The sequence below is a fragment of the Hypomesus transpacificus genome, chromosome 23, assembly GCF_021917145.1.
Source record: "Hypomesus transpacificus isolate Combined female chromosome 23, fHypTra1, whole genome shotgun sequence".
Classification (NCBI taxonomy): Eukaryota; Metazoa; Chordata; class Actinopteri; order Osmeriformes; family Osmeridae; genus Hypomesus; species Hypomesus transpacificus.
Window position 1 is genome coordinate 15,949,407 of NC_061082.1, and position 23,721 is coordinate 15,973,127.

A 23,721-nucleotide genomic window follows, 5' to 3' on the forward strand; every position below is an offset into this window, starting at 1 on the left:
TGTTTAGTCATTTTAAGTGTTTCCTAGGCTAACGTTTAGCAAGCTAGCTAGTCAATGTCTAACTTAACCTGGTCTTGCTAGCTAACATGATGGATACAGTACAGTACTGTACGATTGATGCATTAGTTTGCGGTCAAGCCAGGTAACATCTTACATGGGACTTTAGAGAACAGATAATTAAAACGATGTTTTCCAAAGCAGGGACTGTCAAATCAAGTGGAGGCTGCAGCACGTGTTCTTGTGCAAGCCCTAGCTAGGAATATTTCCCCAATGGCAGAGAGCCGAGCAGCAGAGAGCACAGTTGGGGCTGTAACTATGGCCCCTACCATACCTAATGCCACCAATACTGACAGTAGGGTGAGACAGGCTATGAGAAGGTAATACATACACTGTATGTGGGTAAGGATTAATGCTATACATTATATGGGAGACAGTACCCAACACTGCATCAGTATTCAAGGTTAGCTAGATGTATTCGATTTGGATAGCACTTAGTTTATCGAACCCCCACATGGCTTTCAGAAATTCCTTACACACGAATTGAGCGCCATCATGTTTTCGAAAAACAGTGCCTGAAGAGTCATCATTGTTGTTAAAGGGGAAAGTGTTGTTGTAAATGCATTTGCCAACTGCAATTGCCAAGTCATAGCTAATGTATTTTACAATCTGACTGTGCCTGTCTGTTTCTATCAGGGCATTATGATCCTCAAGCAACTAATTAACATATTGAAATAGTTCAGCAATTATTGCAAATCAATGCTGTTTTCTTCATTCATCTTTTTGTCACTCCCTCATCAGGCAGTTCCCAAGTATGTTTAATACCGATCAGCCAAGAGGAAAAAGACGGTTCTCAACCCCTTCCACCTGCACTGTAAAAAGTACAGCCTTTCATTTTTTTGTCCTTTCTGAACCAACCCTGTATACACCAAAGGGCTCTGAAGAGATAGAATTTGCCCATGCTGGCCTTGGTAAAAGGATGCTCAGTCTAGCAGACCACTTGAAGCACAGTGAGGTAAACAAATAATACAATAATGTTAAATAGTCAATCATTCTAATTGTTAAAAATGGGACTTACTGAATAGTGTAATTTATATTTAAAAAAAATTTAGTTATTATTTTAGATTGTGTCTCTTGTAGAGGATGAATACTCTAAACTGAAGACCCTAAAAGGAGGATGGATGTTTTCCAAGGGAACAGGTAGCATTTCTATCACTGTTGTTGCTAGATCACCTCGTACAACCATCCTGATCTCGCAAGCTCACATTCTGTTTCACTCAACAGGTCAGTCTGAAAGTATTAGACTGTCTCCAGAACCCATCATCTGTGTAATTGTTTGGATTTGTGTAGTGTGATCCAGTAGACTGCATAATAACTTTTCTCAACGCCCATTGTCAATGCCACTACCAAACAAAACGTGTGCAAGTCCAGCCTGGTCTGTGACGTGAAACAGAATGTGACCTCACGAGAACAGGTGGTACAAATGGTTGTACAAGGCTACTTAGTAGCTCCAATAATGAAAATCTTTTTGTTCATGTTTTTTTTTTTTTTTACCAGGTGGTAGTGGGCGTCGCAAGCTCACAATTATTCCAATAGACTCTGAAGGCTACTCCACACGTGTGTTAAAAGCAGCTTCAAACAATGGAAAGAACACAATCTATGTGGTTCCAATACAAGAGCACCTATCTACAGAGCCATTGCCTTATGACTCACCTGAGTTTTCAAAGATGCCACAGTCAACCTGCATCACCTGTGGTAGTGAAATGCCCTTGCAGCTCTTGCCGTTGCATGTGGGACAATGCAGTGGCACAATAACTGTACGTTTGTACGGCAACACTTCTGTTATTACTCAATTAAACATGCATATTTTTTGTTTGTTTGAAAATCTACAAATCTTTTGTTTTTTAAGGGCAATACACCTGGGGCTAGTCTTGATGAAGATTGCCATGTCATTGATCAGCCAGTTGAACCTACCACAGGGACCAGAGAAGGGATGGGAGTATCTTTTGAGGTAATGCCTTCCACATAAGCACTTTGGTTTCTTCTTATTACAATTTATTAAAATATTCCATTGAATGTTGTTTTTTCCAGGTTTGCCCAATTTGTCTTACACCATACCCATTTGATATCCTGTTATCTCATGCAAGCACGTGTGGTGATAGGTAAGATATTTATGACTAATAGATTCAGAAAAAAAATTGCATGATTAAAAGTCACGTCGAACTTGACTTTAAATCCAAGCTTTAAATGCTCGTTTTTTTATATCTTACAATGTTACTGCTCTAGACTGCATCGGTGCATGCACGTGCTGCGTCTTTGTAATAAAGTAGTATTCATAATGGATATAAATATGAAGGTGATTTTGAAGGACTTTGTTAGATGAAAATGATATGCAGGACGTAATACGTTAAGATGCGTTTCAGTCATGATTTGTCTTTTCATTCTTGCAAGTAACAAGTTTTTATGTCTGTCTTAAGAATGGGCATCACTCACAGCGAATCAGCCAGCCCTACAAGGAGAGAAGAATTGCCAGGACCCTCAGTTCAACGACTGTCTATACAACTGTCAGCAGGTGATTTATACCCTTATGATATAATCTGAGTATAATGCAATTTGGAAGTTTTTTTAAAACAACTGATTTTACACTGTATTTTATTGCCAGCACATATGAACGAACAAGATCCTTGGAAAGCATGTCAGCTGTTCCGAGAAGAACTACTGGACAGAAACTCCGAACATCGACGTCTCTCTCTCACTCTCGACATGTTTGATGAACCAGAAGAACAGGACAGTTCGCTGATTTCGTTCTATAAAATGAACAATGTTAACTGGGCTGCTCCATTCAAGTGCCATCTGAGAGGTATTACTAAAATGTGTGATATTTATTTTATTAATCATGTAAATTGCATTCTGTTTCTTAATAACTGTGTATTGTATCTCGTAGTTACTTGTTTTTCATCTGAAGTCATAATTTATTTTCAAGGAGATGCAGCTGTTGGCGAAGGGGTGAACCGACATGTTTTGTCATTGGTCATGCAAAAACTGAAAACTGGTTTCAGTATAAATCTAGGTTTGTGAAGAGACCACAAGAGAAAATGCTTTAATTTAACATTCTTTTAGAATGTAATACAAACATTTGGGGATAACACATATTTTTGCTCTTAAGGCTCTGCTGGTCTCACAACCCTTTTTGAAGGCGAAAAAGAACATCGGGTTCCCTCCGCAGCTGCTGTGCTTAGGGCAAGTAACCTGTTTGAGATGGCAGGCCGGATGATTGGCCACTCTGTCCTGCATGGTGGTCCTGGTTTCTCAGGACTCAGTTTTCCTGTGGTTAAACTTTTGACTGGTAGACACAGGGACACTGCAGCATCCGCTCTGACCCTGCAGGACTGTCCTGATCTAGATCACCGCGAAACAATTGCTCTTGTGAGTAGCAGCATTTCTAAATTCTTAAATGTCCCAATGTCATATGCTTATCACAATGCGACATGTTTTTCTCACATGAGCTTTTAAATCACGCATCATCAATTATTATATTCTTTTCTTTTTTTATGCATGTGTTTTAGCTCACAAAAGCAAAAATGACTGCAGCAGAAACCACCAGTGTGACTGATCTTTGCCTGTCCTGGGATCTCCCGGTTCCTTCACCTACCAATCATGACTGGCTGTTTCAAGAACTGCTCACACAAGCAGTAATCATTTTATTATTTAGATTACTGGATAAGTAAAATGGAAATATGACCATCTAACCCATTCTGATTTGTATCGGAGGTTGACAGTGTAACACATGCCACATTTGTACCTGTGCCTTGTGTTCTGTCATTCATCACTGCAGGTACTTGATCGTGTTGCGCAACCCATTAAACAGATCCGGAAAGGCCTGAAAGACACAGGAATCTGGCCGCTTCTGTCAGATAGACCAGATGTTCACCCCATCATTTTCCCACGGGAGGCAGATGAGGAGCTTGATGCGCAAGTAAGCATTGCTTTGGTTAGTTTAGAAAGGATTTGTGTTTATATGACACAATGCAATCTGTCTGCAATTGAATTGTATGATTGTTCTGCAGCATAGCTCATGGTAATTTCAGTTACATTTAGTCATTTAGCAGATGCTCTTATCCAGAGCACTTACAGTAAGTACAGGGACATTTCCCCGAGGCAAGTAGGGTGAAGTGCCTTGCCCAAGGACACAACGTTATTTGGCACGGCCGGGAATTGAACTGGCAACCTTCTGATTACTATCCTGATTCCTTAACTGCTCAGCCACCTGACTGCCATTTAAAAGCACAAATAGTGCTACATTATAGTGTAGCATTTTCATGTCATTGTTAGAAAGGTAAACTTTGTTGTTGAAGTCATAAGCAAGTTAAGACAGATCCGGAGCATTAAAGGTAGAATATAATAGTCAAACATCAGTATTACAGGGCTGTTCTTAACGCTGTAGAATGCCCCATTCACTTGAATGGGGCTTCCCAACGTTCTGCGGTCTGATATCTTCTGATAACAGACCGTTGCTATGAATAACAGACCGCTGTCAAGGAAAGTGGCCTTTTTGCTTCTGATTCACGTCTTTCGTAGCACTCCGCAAGTAGTCCGGTAACTTTTCAACCCCAGCGTACTCCGTTGATTAGCGACGTCAGCTGATTTGAAGCCTAAAGAATGTTTAATTTCTATGAAGTTCAATGTCTTTGGCGAACTATTTCTCTGCTGATCAACACAACGAATGGGAACAAATACATTGTAAAAAGTAGTATTTTCTTTAGCAAGTAGCCGTGTAATAAGTCCTTCCGCTTCGCGTCGGGATGCTGTTCGCCCTGTCGGAGCTTATTTTCCCGATAATGACCGGCGTTCTATACATTATCCCTTATAATAAAGGTTGGTTGTTAGAAAGTCATGCTGATTAACTGCAACTGCCATGAATCATTTTACTAATAACATAAAACATGTTTTAACCCTGTAGACTGTGATCAAGAACATTTGCTGGCCAAAACCGACATCTGACAGCGACCAGGATGAGGATGAGGAAGACTGTGTCCCATTTGAGACAGTTACTCTTATAACTGAGTTTTTACGAAAATTCATTGTGGAAGGTAATATTAATTTCCTATATTGGATTTTGAAGCAGTTGCTCCCTGCTAATAAAGGGATAAAGTAGCAGATATCGTGCAGCCAGAGATAACATTGTACAGATAATAATATTATACAGAATTTAGAGTAACATTTTAAATCAATGCAAAATATGTGACATTTTGGTTAATTTGCTATGCTCAAAATGTTCGTTTTGATTAAATGTATTGGAGATGTCACATACATTCAATATTCTCCTTCATAGCATCACCAGAGGTGTTACGTGACCTTGTGAAGTTCTGGGTCGGGTGGGAACAGCTGACTACCAACCTCATCGTGGAGGTTGTGACCTCTACCTATCCAGTAGCACACACCTGTTTCTCCAAATTGAAGCTTCCCAGCCACTACCGGACCTACATCAAGTTCCACGATGACTTATCGATGTGTATCCGATGCACCAATAGTGGTTTTGGGCTAGTGTAGGTTTTCACATCTTTTATGGACATCTTTTATGGATGCCAAAATAAGGTCAGCATGAGTGAAATAAGTATGTTAAGAATGTTAGATGTTTACACAAAACTAATAATGCAGAAGTTATATCCTTATCGTTCACTGAGTAGCATAACTTCAGTCTTTCACATTGTGTTGTCAAATAATTGTCTTATGCTAATAAAGAAAGAGTTCCCGGTGACAAAACATCCTGTTTTCTGATCGTCAAGCAGGTGTTTAATAGTTATCTATGTACAGCCACCTATGCAGTTTCATTAAGATATGTTTATGATTATTATTTACATTTCAGTCATTTATCAGACACTCTTATAATTATTATTTCATTTTATATTTATCTTGCCTCAAGTAAATTCTCAACAAACTGGACTGTGTTGACATAAATGTCCACTCCAAAACTTTCAGAGTATTGTAATGGTTCAATGGCGTCTTGAAGTTGCACCATTTCTTCATCTGAGAGTGGGCTGTCCAGCACAGGGACATTGACACCAGGGTGTGGCTCACTGATGTAGACGCTCTCCTCCCATTCGACTTCTGGTACAAGTATAGCCTGACAAAGATGGATATTAGATATAAGCACAACAAATGTTAAGTAAACCAGCTGAAACCATTACCACTACCATGTATAAAACTGATCAATGAATGGTTATGGTTTAAAGTTCTGGCTTTTAGGGTGTCTGTTTTTAATTTATAAATGACTAACAAGACATTATGGTAATTAGATGTTTTAACAAATCACCATTTACCTCAGGAAGAGGATCTGCAACGGGATTCAAGGCCTGGCCCACCTGCCACAACTGATTTGGTGTCAGGTTTTGCTCTGTCCTAATGGGATGGTTATCCCAGGCCTCATGGAAGACATTCAGGCTGGCCTGGATACGTGGCAGGAAAACGTAGTGGCAGCAGAACATGTGCAGGATGTTGCTGATATCGAGCAAGTATTGATCCTCTAGAGTGTGCAGGGCGTTGTAATATACACCTGTAACACTCATGAACACATCACGCCAGAGGCGCTCAATTCTGTATTGGAAAAAAGCATTTACATTACAATTACTTAATATCCATGTGTCTTGCAATGGATCATTGAGGTCAGTTAACAGAAATCTTTTTTGTCAATATAATTCTTCATAAAATTAGGTTTAACTCACCGTTGGTTATGCACGCTTTTTCCAGCAATGAAGCTGTTGGTTTCAGTTCCACGAACTCTATACATCAGTTCAGCAACTCCCACGTTTTCTCCTCCATGATCTCCTCTCACTCTGAAAATATAACATGTAAATTGCCTCATACAGTTTTGAAAGTTATGTAGTGCAAATATTACAAACACAAGAATAGCTCCATATTGGCGATGATGTTAAAAAGATATGTTACGTTTAAACTAATATCTGAACATCTAAATTCTATGATGACCTCTGCAATAATACTAAGGATGACAATTGAAATGTGAATACCTCAGAGGGAAACCATGCTCATTGACAGCTTCAGTGAAAAAGGCCAAGTGTGTGTCAGAGCGGTTATTGTCTGCTACCTTTAGATACATAACCTCACATACATTCACAAATAGTACAGTAGGTTAGTACTTTGATTGGTCAGTTTTCTATCCAACATGAGGAACAGAGATTTCTGTACTACACTGCCCCGAGCAAAACAACATATGCCCAAATGGAAGTTGCATCCGTCTGAAAAGTGTTGATCATTCCATTTATTTTGATTAAGACATAGTATAAGATGGTATTCAACAGTAAGCATTCTTACCTTCCTTGAGTAGCCATCTATTCCCCCAAAGATGACAAAGTTGTACCTTTATTAAAATAAATTGTATTAGCTTTAACAGTATATGAACAACTGTTAAGTGTCTTTTAAACACAATACACAACATTTTCAACAGCATAGGTCTCATGATACAATATCTGCATCTTAGCAGAGAAAAATGGGTTCATGGTTTCTAGAACAATGTTAAATTCATACTGTTCTGGTTACTATGGTCTATCGATGATATGACATACAGTGATGTTATACAAAATACAAACTACACAATTTTTTACATGTTAATAAACTGACAAATTGATATACAGATATGAATCAGTTATACCTGATTAGCTTGTGATTGGTGTCAATGTGCACCAAATACTTTGGATAAGGAACATTGTATGTTCTTCTGACCACACATCCAAGACCAGTCAGCCTGGAGAACACACCAACACTATCTACGCGATGCATGGACGCATGCAACCTATCCCATTGTATTTTGTGTCCCTGTGCAAGGAGAGCACCTCGGACAACACGATAACCAGCATCTGGCATTGTGTTTTTAATTTCTGTGATCAAATTATCCAATTCATTGTCACTGCAACTACTGTATAAGGCCCTTAAAGATAGATTGAGTTCTTTCATCCGCCTGTGTACTGTTGTTCTAGACACACCCAGAAGCTTGGCAATGATATTTAAAGGCAGAGCCATTTCAACTAGATGTGTGAGTGCATCTTCTGAAATTGTAAATCTTGGACGGCCACGTCCAGAACTTCTTTCAAATTCCAGAATCACAAATGTCTGCCGACTTTCCATTTGTTGCTGGATAGCAATAATAAGATCTGAGAGTGCTGAGAGTATGTCCTCGTGTACAACTACTACTTCAGCTAGAGCGCTCAACAAAACATGTTCCTGATGGCAAGCAAACTGTAGACCATCTAGGTCCAGAGGTTGCCTTTCCAAGATCCGCACAACTCGATCATGTAATCTTCTCAAAATAAAATACTTCAGCGAATCCTAGGGAAAGATAGACAGACAGACAAACAAATAAACATGAGTGCACAGACACACATAAGGTGCTTCAGAATTCGACAGAATATTATCCTAAATTCAACTGAATGGGCCATCCCAACATTCAGATGTCTGCTATACTGTACAAATTTCTAGCTACCAATGCTACTGCCACACAATTTTATTATTTTGACCTGCCACACTCCACCTAGCTTGACCGCAAACTAATGCATCAATCGTACAGTACTGTACTGTATCCATCATGTTAGCTAGCAAGACCAGGTTAAGTTAGACATTGACTAGCTAGCTTGCTAAACGTTAGCCTAGGAAACACTTAAAATGACTAAACATGGATCCTGCCATTCTCAAGAATATTCAATCACGTATGATAATCGGTTTAATAAGATTAACAAGCTATATTTCACTTACATTTGGTGGGCGGCTACCACCAGACGCCATTGTTCGTGATGTCAAGTCCGTTACTATGGCGGGTAAGGTCGTTGTAGTCCATTTGTGATTGGCTAAAATTGGAGACATCTGATAGGCTGCAGAGGATATCTTTTAGAAAAAATGCATTTGTGAATCTAAGCGCGTCAGGAAAGTTCCAAAAATCCATACGAACGAATGCAGGGATTCACACGAACGAATGCAGGGATTCACACCAACGAATGCAGGGATTTGTAACTTGTGTTTGTCAGGTTGCAAACGAATGTAATAGGGTCATTTATTTGTGAATCGCGTTACATTTAAGAATCACAAAATACATTTGTAAATCGTGTTACGTTTGTTTGAATCGTGTTACGTTTGTTTGTTTGAATCGTGTTATGTTTGTATGAATCGTGTTACGTTTGTTTGGATCGTGTTAAGTTTGTTTGAATCGTGTTGCGTTTGTTTGTTTGAATTATGAAACTAATCTAACTCCATACTAACTGTCCCATATTAGTCGGGACGTCCTTTAAATTGGGTCTAAATGATTTGTCCCATACGTGACCTCCCTTGTCCCGTTTATTGACTAACGCTGATCTAGCCACTGACTGACACAACAGCTACAGCAGCAGCAGTGCTGATCACGACATTTAAGAACTGATCACTGACACAGCACACCTTCACGCGCAGTAGCTGTAAAAGTACTGTAAAAAAAGTACTGTAAGTACTTTTACTGTAAGTAAATGCATTACTTAAACCAGGTCAACAACTTCTGGTAGCAAGCAGTTACGTTAGCTCTTGTTCTCTCACACAGTATGCCGTTTTTTACGAAGAGTTTGGGTGATTTTACCAAAATGACACTTATGATTATGTACTGCCCTTCAAGCAGGAGGGAATACGTTAGCTACATCGACCAAGGTAGGGTTAATCTAACTCAGTCAGTTAAAGTATAACTAGCCCTAGTTTTAGCTAGCATCTAACCGATTTGAGCAGTAACATTATAGGCCCTACTAGAGCTAGCTAGGCTAGCTAATAATGTAGGCTACTCAATTATCTGATGGCTGGCTTGCTAGTCGTTAATGCTAACAGAAGAAGACTAATTGGTGTCATATTAGTTTCCTGTGCCTATGGATAATGTAGCCTCATGTAACATGTCTTTCTCAGTTTCTAAAATCTGGAAACGGGACGGGATATCTCCGTGGGGGCGACCTATTATCGTTCGATGGAAAGAGCAAGACTCCGCACAATCTGAGTGTAGGGTTAAGAAAACAATGCTAAGGGTTAACATAATCTGTTTTGTTTTAAACTTCACCGGAACTGTAGACCTGACTGGTTTCCCGAAATGCGTAACACTATCGTGTGCAAATCTATGGAGCATAAAGCCAAACAATGTATATAACACAGTATATTCACACAAAACCATACCCGCATTGCTGCGGCAGGCCACCCTTTGTCCCCTATTTCATAGAGACAAAGTTGGCAACCCTACATAGGCTATGCCATTTAGCGAACGGTAGCCATTTAAACAACACAATAGCTTGGCATCTGAAGACGTTTCCAAGGTGATAACAATTAAGGCCACGTCATAATGGAAATGGTGTACAAAGTAAGCCGGGGTTCCAGGATGCATTTCATTAGAAGTCTGTCAACGAAAGCCTCAACATGGGATGTATTAATTCTTCAGAAGAACAGATGCCTTACTGCCCTGACAGTGACACAAAGGTTTGATTTTGCTACAAAATAATATCATTATGATAAAATACATAAGTAAATGTATTAGAAAATGATTTTAGAATATTTATTGAGCTATTATACCCTTGTTAAGTTGACAATGTTATTTAACTGGATATGCTCACAGTCTCTCTCACCTTACTAGAAAACTCTTTACAGATTGTATTTTTGTAAGTACGCTTACTGGTTAAATGGGGAGTCAGGTGGCTGAGCGGTTAGGGAATCGGGCTGGTAATCTGAAGGTTACCGGTTTGATTCCCCGGTGTGCCAAATGACGTTGTGTCCTTGGGCAAGGCACTTCACCCCACTTGCCTTGGGGGAAATGTCCCTGGACTTACTGTAAGTCGCTCTGAATAAGAGCGTCTGCTAAATGCCTAAATGTGAATGTTAATTGTCTTTTGTATACAATAGGAAAACCAAGTGTCTCCTGTACAGCAAGTTGAGGTTGTGGAGGACATGCGTCAGTGGTAAGAGAATCAGAAAATCTCAGATAAAAGCTGAATTTATGGATACCAAAAGGCTTCAGAAGTTCACTTTGTCTATTATTGCAGAGAATCCTTTACCTTTTGAAATGTTGAGAAAGTGAAACCGTTTCGTCTTGCAGCAGGAGGCGTGGGTCTTCTACCTCCGGCCAGGTGACAATGGCAGCTCCAGATGGTAGCACCGAGGCCACCAAAAGGATTAAGGCTGCTTCCCCTATCAAGGTTGCACAACCTTCCCCCACCAAGGTGGTCCAGTCCACCCCCACCAAGGTGGTCCAGTCCACCCCTACCAAGGTGGTCCAGTCCACCCCCACCAAGGTGGTCCAGTTCACCATCACCATGGTGAGGCCTGCCACCCCCACCAACGTGGTCCAGTCCACCCCCACCAAGGTGGTCCAGTCCACCCTCACCCCGGTGAAGCCTGTCACCCCCACCATGGTGAGGCCTGCCACCCCCACCAAAGTGGTCCAGTCCACCCCCACCAAGGTGGTCCGGTCCACCCCCACCATGGTGAAGCCTGCCACCCCCACCAAGGTGGTCCGGTCCACCCCCACCAACATGGTCTGGTCCACCCCCACCATGGTGAAACCAGCCACTCCCACCAAGGTGATGTACTGTACCACTGAAAAGGTGGTGAAGTCTGCCTCCACCCCAGTGGTGAATCCCACCCCTCATCACCCCAATCTGGTGGAGGGGAAGGATATCACTCCTGTCAAGGTGAAGCCAAACACCATCCCATCATCTGTGGCAGGTAAGCCCTTCCCACACTGTAGTGTGTAGAGTGCAGAGTGCAGTTCAAATTGGCAGGCACAGTATATAAAGTCCAGTTTGTTGCTGACCAATTACGTTACCTTTACGTTGTGCGTGAGTTTAGGTGCAGGTCACCTGCTTGAAATCCAAATAAAAAGCAGGAATGATTATTTCTTCTTTCTCATTGTGTATGATGGCATGTGTGTTTGCTTTCATGTTTATGCAGCAAAGTTACAAACAAAATCCATTGACGTTAGTATTCATGGTGCTAGGGTGCTCGGTAGGATGTATGTCCCCGGGTACAGGATTGTTCAAAGTTTGGGAACCACTGGTCTATGGTAATGTCTGAGGTTGCGATATGAGCCAGTGTATTCTGTTCTCTCCTCTTCTCCCCCAGCCTCTCACCTGCTGAAGGAGGACCGGGACTTCAGGTCCCTGTACAGGTCAGTAAGAAACTCCTCTCCATTGTCTCACTGGTGCTTAAACTGTAATTCACCACCCCTGAATGCATACACAGAATGACAAGTGTGTTCTTTGGGACTGGAGCCGTTTGAATATAGTTTGCCATGCTCATATTATGAAGCATGAAGAGTCCTCGACATGATCCTGTCCCTCTGTGACCTGGTCCCAGACTGTCAGTGACTGTGTTGGCCTCCCCGCAGGGCGACCGGGACCCAGAACCGTTTGGCTTTGATGGTCCCCCAGCTGGACTGGGCCAGCATCCATGTTCCGGAGGTCCAGTCCGACATGCCCAGGCTCCCAGTTCAAACCATGCAGCTGCTCACCAGTGAACAACTGCAGTGCCTGGGGTAAGAGATTCCAGTCAAGACTGGACTGGTGTCACACACCTTCATTTTAGAGTCCTCTCATCCGTAGTCCTGTTTGGTTTTGCCTCTTCAAAGGTTGCCGAATCTGAGTAAAAGCTGCTACTTGAATGCTGCAATTCAGTGTATGCTGAGGATGGGGGGCTTTTGCCAGCAGCTCTTGCAACAGCAGCACATCTGGAGGAACAATCCAGCCGCCGGCCTGCTCAGGTACACACACTCCTCTTATCAAGATTGACTTAACTGTGACTCAGAAAACCCTATCATACACGTCATGAATCTTGTCGCCCTTTTGCTCCCTGACTTTTTTTCCTGTCTCCCCTCCCTCTTTATCTCTCCCTCCCCATCTCTCTCTTTATCTCTCCCTCCCCATCTCTCTCTTTATCTCTCCCTCCCCGTGTCTCTCTTTATCTCTCCCTCCCCGTGTCTCTATTTATCTCTCTCTTTATCTCTCCCTCCCCATCTCTCTCCGTGCAGGTGCTTTGTTGACGTCAAGGTGGCCAGATTTGGCCACCAACCGGCGTACAAACGCATCGTCCTTAAGGCTCTGCTTGACTGCGTGGCTGAGGAGGCAGACGAGTTCCGGGATGGCGGCCAGAAGGTGAGAGCACCACCCCTAACTGTCCTCAACCAAAAGCCTCGTTTTCATAACGGGAGAGGGAATCCATCAACGCCAATGTTTACGTGAACACATTTGATCTCTGTGTCTGTGTTGCCCGGGTGTGTGTTTAGGACGCCCACGAGTTCTTCTGCGTCACTGTGGCCCAGATGGCAGCTCTGGCCCCCCTCCTGGAGGGAGGGGCATGGGGCGGAGGGGCGTACACCTGCCCTGTCCGCACCAACCTGCTCTTCCAGATGCTCAGCACGAGGACTTGCAGGCAGTAAGACACGTGGACATGCTCCTGCTATGCTGCGCTGCACACGCGCCTCACTCACAGGGATGCACATGTTTGCTCATGGCAACTTTTACCAAAGGTTTTGTAAAACGAGACTTGAATTCTGTGTCGAGGTGTGGACTGCAGTCCTCCAGACAGGAGGAGTTCTCCAACTTGTCTCTGGCCCTGACGGCCGGGAGCTCCGTCGAGGCCTGCCTGCAGCAGTACCTCCAGGTCAGAAGCTCCCGCTACGCACTAGACTACTCCAATTAGCCTTGGAGTGCCATCTAAGGATGATGTGTATCACATAATAACTGCCCCCCCCCCATCTCTTCTTTGCTGTAGGAGACTGAACTGGAGTTTCGCTGCAGCTGTGGAGGATGCCGCTCAGGACTGCGGTGGTCGTTCCTGACCCTGCCCCAGTGAGTCTGCCAGCTGTGTCATTCCTGGTCCCTCAGTAGGCTAACATTCTAACGGCAGAACTTTCCTTCACCTTCTCCCCCGTGCAGAGTGATCGTGTTCCAGTTGAACCGATTCTGTCACGGCGCACAGTGGCAGCTGGAGAAGTTGGAGGAGCCCATTCTTCTCAGCAGGGAGCTGCTGCTCTGCTCTGGACCGAGCGGCGACAAGGCACTACCCAGCAGGGCTGCCCAGGAGCAGGGCCAGACTCCTGGGGGGCAGGGACTCACCCAGGAGCAGGGCCAGACTCCTGGGGGCCAGGGAGATACTCAGGAGCAGGGCCAGGCTCCTGGGGGCCAGGGACTCACCCAGGAGCAGGGCCAGACTCCTGGGGGCCAGGGAGATACTCAGGAGCAGGGCCAGGCTCCTGGGGGCCAGGGACTCACCCAGGAGCAGGGCCAGGCTCCTGGGGGCCAGGGAGACACCCAGGAGCAGGGCCAGGCTCCTGGGGGCCAGGGACTCACCCAGGAGCAGGGCCAGACTCCTGGGGGCCAGGGACTCACTCAGGAGCAGGGCCAGGCTCCTGGGGGCCAGGGACACACCCAGGAGCAGGGCCAGACTCCTGGGGGCCAGGGAGACACCCAGGCCGGGACAGGGGTCACCCAGCTGACCAGCCCTCATGCCTCAGGTACAGTACAGGGGGGTTGTGGTTCAGCAACTCTGCTGACGGCACTGTGTGATGGGTTTGGAGACTTGGCACCACACATGCTCAGATTAGTCCTGATTAGAACACACAGCTCCACAGCTGGGAGATGACTAGGGAGTTCAGAGCTTGTCAGTTTACTGTGTTACCACCCTTGTCTGATCCAGTTCACGTGAGCACTGAGGAGGGGTCAGAGAGACAGGGAAGCCCCCCCATGGTGAGGACAGAGATAGGAGAGAGACACCAAATATCAGACATATACTCTATCTAATCAGAAAGAAAGGATTAGCTGTACAAAAAATATATATATCCTACTTCAGGATAAAGACGGATGCTCTTTTGAAAGTGTGTTCACTGTGCTGCACTGTGTGTGTGACTGCTGGGTGTCTGTTTCCAGAGCTCAAGGTACAGCCTGGTCAGTGTGTTGAGTCACATTGGTTCTTCTACCAACTCGGGTAAGGCTCACACCATGTTACACTCACACCAGGAACTGTTTGTAAGTATTACAATGATACACCCTTACACGTATGTCCAACCTGAATGACCCTATTCAGCTGCAAATTGACTTATTTAGGTTGCTGGGGGTAAGTATAGACACAAATACACCATTCACGGGTGAGTATAACACACCATTCACGGGTGAGTATCCACACTCACACACACACATTGACAGCACCACGGTGGGGTGAACAGGTGAGTATAACCCCGATTGACTACCTAACAGAGCACCCTCCTCTCCCTATAGGCCACTACATCTGTGACTGTCACTACGCAGACGGGGACCCCGACGACCCGACAGACCGCTGGCTCTCCTACAACGACCACATCGTCACGGAGACGACCGGCGAGTTAGTCTGCGGGCGCAGGCAGAGGAGCTCCTACATGCTGTTCTACGAGAGACGGGTACGGAAAAGCCAAACACTTTGACTTCCCCCACACGGCCTGACCTTCACCCATCTCTCTCCACTCCGCTGCTCGACTCCAAAATGTGGGGTGTGGACATCCTGCTCCACACTGATGTTGATGTTCTCTGCTCCCTCTTCAGTAGAGCAGACGCGCCTGACAGCCGTCCTGCGCCGGATCCGCCCAGCGAAGGATCCACCGCGCGACGGAGGCGTGGGGATGTGAAACCAGGGACTGTGCGAGCTGCTCCAGAGACACGGCTGGCCCCCTGTCTGCAGCATGCCAGTCTAGCCTCAGGAGGATAGGCTGCCCCCCCAAGGGCCCGGATCCTCTCAAGGTTTCTCCCCCATGAGGGAGTTGTTCCTTGCCGCTGTCGCCACCATTTTTGGCTTGCCCTCGGGGGGGATTTTTGAAAATAAATGGTTTCACCTTCTCCGCTCTCATGTGGTTGGCATTGTGGTTGCGGCCATGCCTCCAGGAATTTGCGATGTTGCGAAATTCAATGATTCCCTGCGAATTCAGCACAACGTTGCAATTTTAACCAATCACCGCAATTTTCCCGCAACTTTGACCAATCATCATCGTCTCCCACAACTCTCTCCAGTTGGCGTTAAATCCAGTGTTCCGTCTGAATGCATTCATCGAACGAAAGTTCATGAACTTTTTCATAATTTTGGTGAACGTGAACTGAACGCACTGTATTACTGCCTGATGAACGATACTGTGAACGCGTTCATTCTGGTGTCTGCGAACTCTTTCACTCTTTAATTTCGTTCAATAAGGTCCCAGATTTCTAGAGACTTCCAGGAGAAAAACACTGTTAACAGTCATGTATCCAGGGTTGCCCAACCAGTCAATCGCTGCGTGTGCTTTCTTCTACTGTCTATGCCTGGCAAGCGTGAGAGCGCCTAAGTTGCGTAGAGGCCGAGAGCGGTATTGCATACAGATAAAGATTTCAATCTATTAAAAAAAGGGAGATTCCTCCCTTCATGCAAATGTAAATCCTAGTTGGATAAGGATAACAATTTGGATATGATGAAAATTGGCATGTTGGTAAGGTTATTTAGGGGACCATTTCTCAATGGTTTTTAGGGTGACCAGATTTGAGTTTGTGAAAAAAAGGACACTGCCTCGCGTCGAAGTAGTCCGGGTAGTGCTGGTCGTGTATTGCATGACGCACTATCTCATTAAAATGACAGTTCTCTCAACAGTCAGTGCTCGCGCAAGAATGTGGAATGTAAGGGAGATACCCTTTCCAAAACTTGTAAGGGCGTAATAGTTTGTGAAAGACCCAGAGAAACACAAATATCCCTGACAATTTTGGAATCCATGACGGATGCATTTTTTAGGTCTCTAAAAGAGGACATGTCCGGGTAAAAGAGGACGTCTGCTCACAACAAACAACTAAAAAACTAAGACGGGTATGGCCGCAGCCTGCAGCCTCCCGTCTCATGCCATCCCGTCTCATGCACAAGCTGTCCAACGGTAAATTCAGAGGGTCAAACAAAGTAAATCGCGAATTATTTTACGGATGGAGTTAAAGGTAAGTTCGTGAGCACGTTTGTTGCAATAAATTGAAAAACTTGAAATTGATATTTTTTTATCAATATATTATTTGCTGATTTATGGATGTTATTGTTCTGTCCCTGATGTTAACGTATATTTGATGAAACCTGCGATGACCTTCATTTAAAACTGCATCAGTGTTTTATGTTGACATTTGTTAGCGAATATTAGCTAACGTTACATAGAGCAATTTATGGTTGCAACCTTTGATGGTTTCTTTTTGTGATTATCCTTAAGGTACACACCAGTGTCTTTAAAAAAAAGAACACACAGCAGGTGACAAAATGCACGGTGTGCTGTACTGACCATCATTGTCCCCCAACCGTCGTGGTTGTGCCTAACCTTAACCTCGACCTCTGCTACGACTCCTGGCCTTACACTAATCCTAACCTCAACCGTTGTTGTAGTCTAGCAAAAAAAAAAAGGGGGAAATAGTGGACGAGCTTTTATTTTGAAAAGTAGAGGCATGAGACGGGAGGGCATAAGACGGGAGGGCATGAGACGGGAAGGCATGAGACGGGAGGGCATGACACTTGAAAAAACACAGCAACTTTCATTGCAACCTTTTGGAAATGCTCCTGCGAAATCAGGAATTTTAGCCCGCAACCATCACAAAAAAGGCCCGCAAAATCCTGGGGGCCGTGTAAAAGCTGTATGTTAATCGAGACAGGAGCACCTGTATATCAATAATGATCGATATTGTAAGTACATGAACCAAAGTCTGCACACTCGATTTTTCTTAATTGCAATAATTCATCGATTACATTTATTACAAATAATTTTTTTCATCTGTAATTTCATGTATATTGGGGGCCCTATGACAGCTACGGGGGCCCTAAGCAGCCGCTTAGTTCGCTTATGTCTTTTGCCCGGCCCTGCCTTAGAGAACTGCAACCAGAGAATGTCTAATAAAGGGAGAACTCCCACTCTCGGGAAACTACCGGGTTCTGAACTGGTTGAAGTTCCATATGAGGGCGCTAACGGTCGAGTGCAGAATGAATTGAGGTCTATGGAGCTATACCCCTCAAAATCCACTTTTCTCAGGATATAATTTTTTGTCTAGTAATTTGAATTCGGAATTGAAAAGGGGAGGCAAAAAAAATACACACCGCTGGGTGTTAGATTTTTTTAAGTCGCCTCTCCGTTCTAAAAAGCCTTTGAAAATGTCATTGACGTCATACACATCGTACGACCAGAGCTACTGCTTGACGGCAAGCTCTGGTTACTTCCACTTCTCTCGAGGGATCGACAACACAGCTGACAGGTTAGGCTCTCCCTGTCAATACACATGCTAAAAAAGAGTTTTGGCTTGCTAATGTTGTTGCTAATGTTGCTAATGCTCTGACATTCTGGTTCTGCTTCGGATGCCATCAAGCGGGATCTCTGGTCGTAGTCAGTCCTTCACTAACCAATCAGCATTCGTTAGCAGAATGCTAGCGTGTTATGGGCAACAACGACTTGCCCTGTAAGAAATCGAGAAGACATAAGTACTTGTTCATTCAACTTTTGACCTGTAATCCATGTTGAACATGCAAAAACTACCATCAAATCTGAGATTTATCAACGACAATCAGGCGAAAGAGATACATTTAGCTGTTTAGCTGTTTGTATGTGTTAAGGCCGATTTATACTTCTCCGACTCCGTTACGGACAGTCGCACACACGGAGTCGGACGTATTGGTTGAATTTATACTACTCCGCCGGCTCTGCGTGCTGAAAGCAATTCACCGCCAGAACAGTAGATGGCGCTGCACTGCGATGCTAGCTAGGTTATTGAAAAGTCGGAGCAAATTTAAAAATGAGCCGTTTCATCAATAAAATAAGCACTTTTTCAGCAACTACACCGCCCATTTCTCATTGCATTTTAATTCAGATGCTGATTTACATGTACTGTTTCGCTGAAATATGAATTGTAAAAACTTACAACAATGGCGGTCAAAGGATTCTGTTCTCTTGTTGGTCACAGCAACCCCACCCCTGACGCAAGCGGTTCTTAATACGGACCAATCACAGCCAAGGGGTATCCATAAAATGACGGACTGACGGACGGATAGTCAGGAAAATCAGGAGGTGCACGTAGAGCTCCGAGGGGTTCGGAGAGGACACGGAGAGGGCGTTCCCTGTGTGCGTGTCCGTAAAAACGCACAAGTATAAATTGGCCTGTACACGCCAACTCTCAATGGCCAGGTTTCCCAGATTTGTTAAGAAGCTCTTTACGCTAAGAGCTTCTTAGGAGCGTTCTAAGAGCGTTCTAGAGCGTTCTTAGAACGCACAGATATTTGAAAACTTCCATCACTGAACTTGATTCCTTTCGATAACAATAAAATGAAACATTTGGACAAGAAAACAAAACTTTGTGGTTTGTAGCAATGGATGAACAAGCATGAACTTCACAAAACCATGAATAGTTTAAGGGAATTTAATAGGCACTTTTCAAATTGCTTTACTGAATAAAATAACTTAACCATGCAAAAGGAAACCACAACCCAGTCCTCCCTCAAATGGCTTTCAGTTGAACACAAACAGGTTGTTAGGAGGAAGTTTCGATGTTTATCCTTAGATTGACACTAAAGCCGTTACTCAAATGTGTTTTTGAAACAGTCGGTGAGAGAGCGCATCCACTGAAAGGTTTCCTGTCCAAGTGTTGCAATCTGCTCTCTTTCTGCAGTGACACCTTTAGCTTCATTAACTACACTGGCTGCACTAACTTACCCAACAGACTGTTTGGAAATGGCTCAGGCCCTTTTAAAATAGCCAACACATATCTGTTTTAGAATTCAAATCTGATTTGAGCAGATTTAGGGACGTTTTTCAAATCAATGTCAAACCATGGCCGCACAGTTTCACACATCAACATCTACATCCAACCTAAACACTCAAAGACAAGGAAAGACTTCCAACAAAAAGCAATCTCCTCCTAGGAGATCAAATGAAAATGTTTGATATGATGTTATTACTGACTGCACTGTGCACTGTGTCTTGTAACACAGGCCATCTTCAGGCACTTACTGGGTAGTTCTAGTCCTTGATTATCTTGTGCACTTACAGCCGATGTGTATTGTCTCAACTCACTCCTTGGTATGAGTACGGACCACCCACACCAGCAAGAAGCTAGTATTCTGCTGGCGTAAGTGATAGTGCAGGTCACGCTTGCGGAATCGGTGGTGCAGAGTTTGAGTCCAATGACGGGTGGTTGGGAAGTGTGTGCACTGCCTACACAAAAAGTATCTTACACACTCACTACAGTATGTGCATTTTGTACGATAGTTTGAATAAAAGTGTCTGCTAACAGAATAAATATACAGTATATAAGATGAAGATTAAATGAAAAATGGTGCAAATATTAGAACGGTCGTGGAAGTGACTACTCTCACCCCCCACCTCCCACACTAAAGAAAGGGACTTACGGTGGAAGTAGGGATGGGTCTCCAAAGGTTACGTTTAGATTTGAGTAACACTTCAGTCGCACAGTCAGAATGCCTGAAGAGATTTGAGTTTGTTTTCATTTAAACACTGAGTGGCAGTAAGTAAGTTGGCTCTCTGAATTAACCAGCCATCTTTGTTCCAGATGATCGGAGCCCTCTCAGCCCAGCCTTCAAAATACCTCACTTCACCTCAACTCTTTGGCGTCAACGGCTGCGATTCTTTGAATCAGATACCACTAAAAAGGATTTCCTGAGTGGAGGTTGTTTGCATGAATGATAAGTTAAAAGCGACTTTGGTTAAATAGCACGGCTGAGCTCTGCTCACCCAAATTAACACCAGTTACACCAGAAGCGTGGTATTCACAATTCAACAGGCACAAAATAACTCACAACTCAATTGTACTGTCTTCGCACAAAACTACACCAGACAAGCTCGATTTTTTAACACAATTGTTCTGTGGATTCTTCATCTCCTGAGGGCCTTCTCCTCAGCTCTGGCTTGTCTCACTCCTTCTCCTTCCCTACCTCTTGCTTTCTCTTCCTGATTTACAATAATCAAGGTAGGGTAAGTAATATGTAAAACCTTCAATTTGTAACATTGTAATTGATTGCATTCATTTGTTATGTTATTAAATATCCATTTCATTTAACCTTAGTTTTTACCATTCTTGCTCTGATTTAACCCATAGAGCCAAATGGGTTGCATCCTTTCCCCTCTGCTCTTCTCCCTGTACACCAACAGCTGCACCTCCAGACATCAGTCCGTCAAACTCCTGAAGTTTGCGGACGACACCACCCTCATTGGGCTCATCTCTGACAGGGATGAGTCTGATTACAGGTGGGAAGCTGACAACCTGACCTGGTGCAGCCAGAACTTAGAGCTCAATGCTCTCAAGACAGTGGAGATGGTTGTGGACTTCAGGGAGAACACAGCCACACTCACCCCCATCTCCCTGTGCGACTCCCCAGTCAACACTGTGGAGTCCTTCCGCTTCCTGGGCACTATCCTCTCCCAGGACCTCAAGTGGGAACTGAACATCAGCTCAACTTCACTAAGAAAGCACAACAGAGAATGTACTTCCTACGACAGCTGAAGAAATTCAACCTGCCAAAGACAATGATGGTGCACTTCTACACAGCCATCACTGAGTCCATCCACACCTCCTCCATCACCATCTGGTAGGCTGCTGCCACTGCCAAGGACATGAGCGGACTGCAACATATCACCCGCGTTGCTGAGAAGGTGATCGGCTGCAATCTGCTTACCCTCGAGGACCTGCACTTCTTTAGGACCCTGAGCCAAGCAAGGAAGATTGTGGCTGACTCCTCCCACCCTGGACACACTCTGTTCCAGCCACTCCCCTTTAGCAGAAGGCTGCGGTCCATCAGGACCAAAACCTCACACCATAAGTAGAACAGTCAGAACAGTGTCTTTCCATCCGCCCCTGGCCTCTTCAACAAGGCCAAGGATTGAATTGATTGACTTTCACACTTGATCTGCACAAGCCACCTTGTTATGTTGCCCTATTTTTGTTTTTATATCTAATTTATATTTTGATTTCTTTTACATATTGTTTTGTTCTTTAGTATCAGTCAGACTTTGTACACTACTTTTATTTAAGATCCTTATGTTTATTGTACGCACCTTCCTGCCACAGTAAATTCCTTGTATGTGTCAACTTACAGAGCAAATAAAACTAACTCTGATTCTGAAATAACTGCAATTTCCATTGGTATTGGCATCATTTGGTTAATGTTAATACACTGTTCAGTTTACCCTCTTCCTTTCAACCACAGTGAAAAGTTAGTTTTTTTGGTGGCCAGTATTGAACCCATTACAATATACTTAACTATGTCAACAAATACCAGCACAACTCTTAATAATCTGCTTGTGGGATTTCTAATCTAGGCTACTGAACTGCACATTTAACAGATTTGACCAGAGCTTTCCGCACTGTGGCTGTCTCCCTGGCACCAGAGGCGTTGTTACACATGAAACTCTACCGGGGCACAGGCCCCTATTGCTTTTTTCCATATCCCTTTTTTTTCTTTCAAGCTTGCGGCGCACAATGCACTAGGCTATGGAAAGTCCCCTTGCTCAACCCACTATACAACAGCTCAGGGACGCAAGTTTGATATAAGCTTTGGCAGGGACATCCATAGTTCATGCGAGCGCGCATGTTTTAGTCCAAATAAGATGATCGGTAGACCTATCATTTGGAAACGATCTTTAGTTTTGTAATGTTTTCTTAGTGCACCTCAATTCACCTCAGTTCGACACCAGGACTTCTGTGTGCGTGCTGCAGTGGCTATTCGGCAAGCTCAGAAGAGCGCGCTGACATGGAATACAGCGTGCATTGGTTTGTGTTTTCGGTTAAACACTTTTACAAGCGTTGATTGGGATACTGCGTTTATTTTTTCCGGGATTATCAATCTAAATGAATGCGATGACTCTTGTAGTAAATTGTTAAAACTCAAACTTTTGATTTTACTGGGCCACAGCAGATTTATACTGGGGCAGTGCCCCAGTAAAAAGCGTCTAATAACGCCCCTTCCTGGCGCTATGAATAGGCCAATGCCGTGAGTGAGTATCCTGACTGCCCACGAGGCTGTCTGTCTGTCAGCACAGTTTCTGCGCGCCTGTGAGTCAGCCACACAAGGCCGAGCCAAGAGGAAGTCCACCTCTTCCCCCTGTTCAACCACAGGGGCTGATCCCCGTCTCTACTCCACCCTCCACCCTAGAAGAGGAACCTGGAGAAGAGTGCTCAGAGGAAGACATGCCATTTCGTTCACACCGAAGGAAGAACATGCCCACGTGTTTTGACATAAGAGAAGAACAGTGCTGAAGAACCTCGAGACAGAAAAACATCTGTCCATTCCTATGTCGAGCCTATTGAATTTGACATCCATGACTTGGACATGACAGTGCATTATAACATTCACAAACACTCAAGTGTTATTGGGAAGTAGTGTACAATCGAATAGTTCTCAAATACCCAATCGAATACTTCCCAAATTCGAATGTGTCCCTATACAGACAACATCAAAAAACATGCAACTATGTTAACAGAAGTGAGGCATTGAAGTCATTCCGGGTATTAGGCTTCTCAACATAGCGTTGTTCGACACCTTTTTTTTTTTTTTTCCTAGAGGGGGAGTGTTAACCAAGCTGTGAAATACAAACATGCCTGTCTCTAGAAACATCAATGCGACCTTTGTGACAGTTGGGACAGAAATTTGTTTTTTGCCATTTGACTTTTGTGCTTTCAGGATAGGTCAGATTTCATTTTTAATGCATTATATATA

The 23,721-nt window shown here is 43.9% G+C and overlaps 4 protein-coding genes across 9 annotated transcripts; 3 read left to right on the plus strand and 1 right to left on the minus strand.

Moving 5' to 3' along the window:
• Positions 1-699: 699 nt before the first annotated feature.
• On the plus strand, positions 700-5,739 carry LOC124485883. 2 transcript variants are annotated; one of them, XM_047047757.1, is made up of 13 exons: positions 700-1,012; positions 1,122-1,197; positions 1,555-1,814; positions 1,907-2,008; positions 2,089-2,159; positions 2,475-2,569; positions 2,660-2,857; positions 2,981-3,067; positions 3,164-3,423; positions 3,564-3,689; positions 3,833-3,973; positions 4,958-5,087; positions 5,330-5,739. In XM_047047757.1, exons 1-13 carry the CDS (start codon positions 812-814, stop codon positions 5,545-5,547), a joined length of 1,965 nt encoding a protein of 654 aa, XP_046903713.1. In that variant the 5' UTR covers positions 700-811; the 3' UTR covers positions 5,548-5,739. The 2 variants fall into 2 exon arrangements, with proteins under 2 accessions (XP_046903713.1, XP_046903714.1); XM_047047758.1 differs by having other exon boundaries at positions 1,138-1,197.
• A 25-nt stretch (positions 5,740-5,764) lies between these two features.
• On the minus strand, positions 5,765-8,914 carry LOC124485884. 5 transcript variants are annotated; one of them, XM_047047760.1, is made up of 7 exons: positions 8,761-8,914; positions 7,664-8,337; positions 7,327-7,372; positions 7,023-7,114; positions 6,720-6,830; positions 6,318-6,591; positions 5,765-6,121 (listed from the first exon to the last, which is right to left on the minus strand). In XM_047047760.1, exons 1-7 carry the CDS (start codon positions 8,866-8,868, stop codon positions 5,906-5,908), a joined length of 1,521 nt encoding a protein of 506 aa, XP_046903716.1. In that variant the 5' UTR covers positions 8,869-8,914; the 3' UTR covers positions 5,765-5,905. The 5 variants fall into 5 exon arrangements, with proteins under 5 accessions (XP_046903716.1, XP_046903720.1, XP_046903717.1 ...); XM_047047764.1 differs by lacking the exon at positions 7,023-7,114; XM_047047761.1 differs by having other exon boundaries at positions 7,327-8,337.
• Positions 8,915-9,433: 519 nt separating this feature from the next.
• LOC124485889 (cytadherence high molecular weight protein 3-like) lies at positions 9,434-12,414 on the plus strand. The gene is made up of 5 exons (XM_047047770.1): positions 9,434-10,479; positions 10,900-10,955; positions 11,093-11,721; positions 12,118-12,167; positions 12,352-12,414. Exons 1-5 carry the CDS (start codon positions 10,420-10,422, stop codon positions 12,412-12,414), a joined length of 858 nt encoding a protein of 285 aa, XP_046903726.1. The 5' UTR covers positions 9,434-10,419.
• On the plus strand, positions 12,335-16,728 carry LOC124485973 (ubiquitin carboxyl-terminal hydrolase 37-like). Its single transcript, XM_047047902.1, has 11 exons — positions 12,335-12,529; positions 12,623-12,754; positions 13,022-13,145; positions 13,277-13,425; positions 13,554-13,653; positions 13,765-13,841; positions 13,929-14,089; positions 14,402-14,506; positions 14,919-14,976; positions 15,267-15,424; positions 15,567-16,728. Exons 1-10 carry the CDS (start codon positions 12,414-12,416, stop codon positions 15,280-15,282), a joined length of 1,038 nt encoding a protein of 345 aa, XP_046903858.1. The 5' UTR covers positions 12,335-12,413; the 3' UTR covers positions 15,283-15,424; positions 15,567-16,728.
• Positions 16,729-23,721: the final 6,993 nt, after the last annotated feature.

Coding starts and splice junctions, on each gene's coding strand:
- LOC124485973 (XM_047047902.1), top strand. CDS start 12,414: ATGGTCCCCCAGCTGGACTGGGCCAGCATCCATGTTCCGGAGGTCCAG. Junction 12,530..12,622: donor GAACAACTGCAGTGCCTGGG/GTAAGAGATTCC, acceptor GCCTCTTCAAAG/GTTGCCGAATCTGAGTAAAA. Junction 12,755..13,021: donor CCAGCCGCCGGCCTGCTCAG/GTACACACACTC, acceptor CTCTCCGTGCAG/GTGCTTTGTTGACGTCAAGG.
- LOC124485889 (XM_047047770.1), top strand. CDS start 10,420: ATGGGATGTATTAATTCTTCAGAAGAACAGATGCCTTACTGCCCTGAC. Junction 10,956..11,092: donor GTGGAGGACATGCGTCAGTG/GTAAGAGAATCA, acceptor TTCGTCTTGCAG/CAGGAGGCGTGGGTCTTCTA. Junction 11,722..12,117: donor CATCCCATCATCTGTGGCAG/GTAAGCCCTTCC, acceptor CTTCTCCCCCAG/CCTCTCACCTGCTGAAGGAG.
- LOC124485883 (XM_047047757.1), top strand. CDS start 812: ATGTTTAATACCGATCAGCCAAGAGGAAAAAGACGGTTCTCAACCCCT. Junction 1,198..1,554: donor GATGTTTTCCAAGGGAACAG/GTAGCATTTCTA, acceptor TTTTTTTACCAG/GTGGTAGTGGGCGTCGCAAG. Junction 5,088..5,329: donor ACGAAAATTCATTGTGGAAG/GTAATATTAATT, acceptor TCTCCTTCATAG/CATCACCAGAGGTGTTACGT.
- LOC124485884 (XM_047047760.1), bottom strand. CDS start 8,868: ATGTCTCCAATTTTAGCCAATCACAAATGGACTACAACGACCTTACCC. Junction 8,338..8,760: donor GTGGTAGCCGCCCACCAAAT/GTAAGTGAAATA, acceptor ATCTTTCCCTAG/GATTCGCTGAAGTATTTTAT. Junction 7,373..7,663: donor ACCAATCACAAGCTAATCAG/GTATAACTGATT, acceptor ATTTTAATAAAG/GTACAACTTTGTCATCTTTG.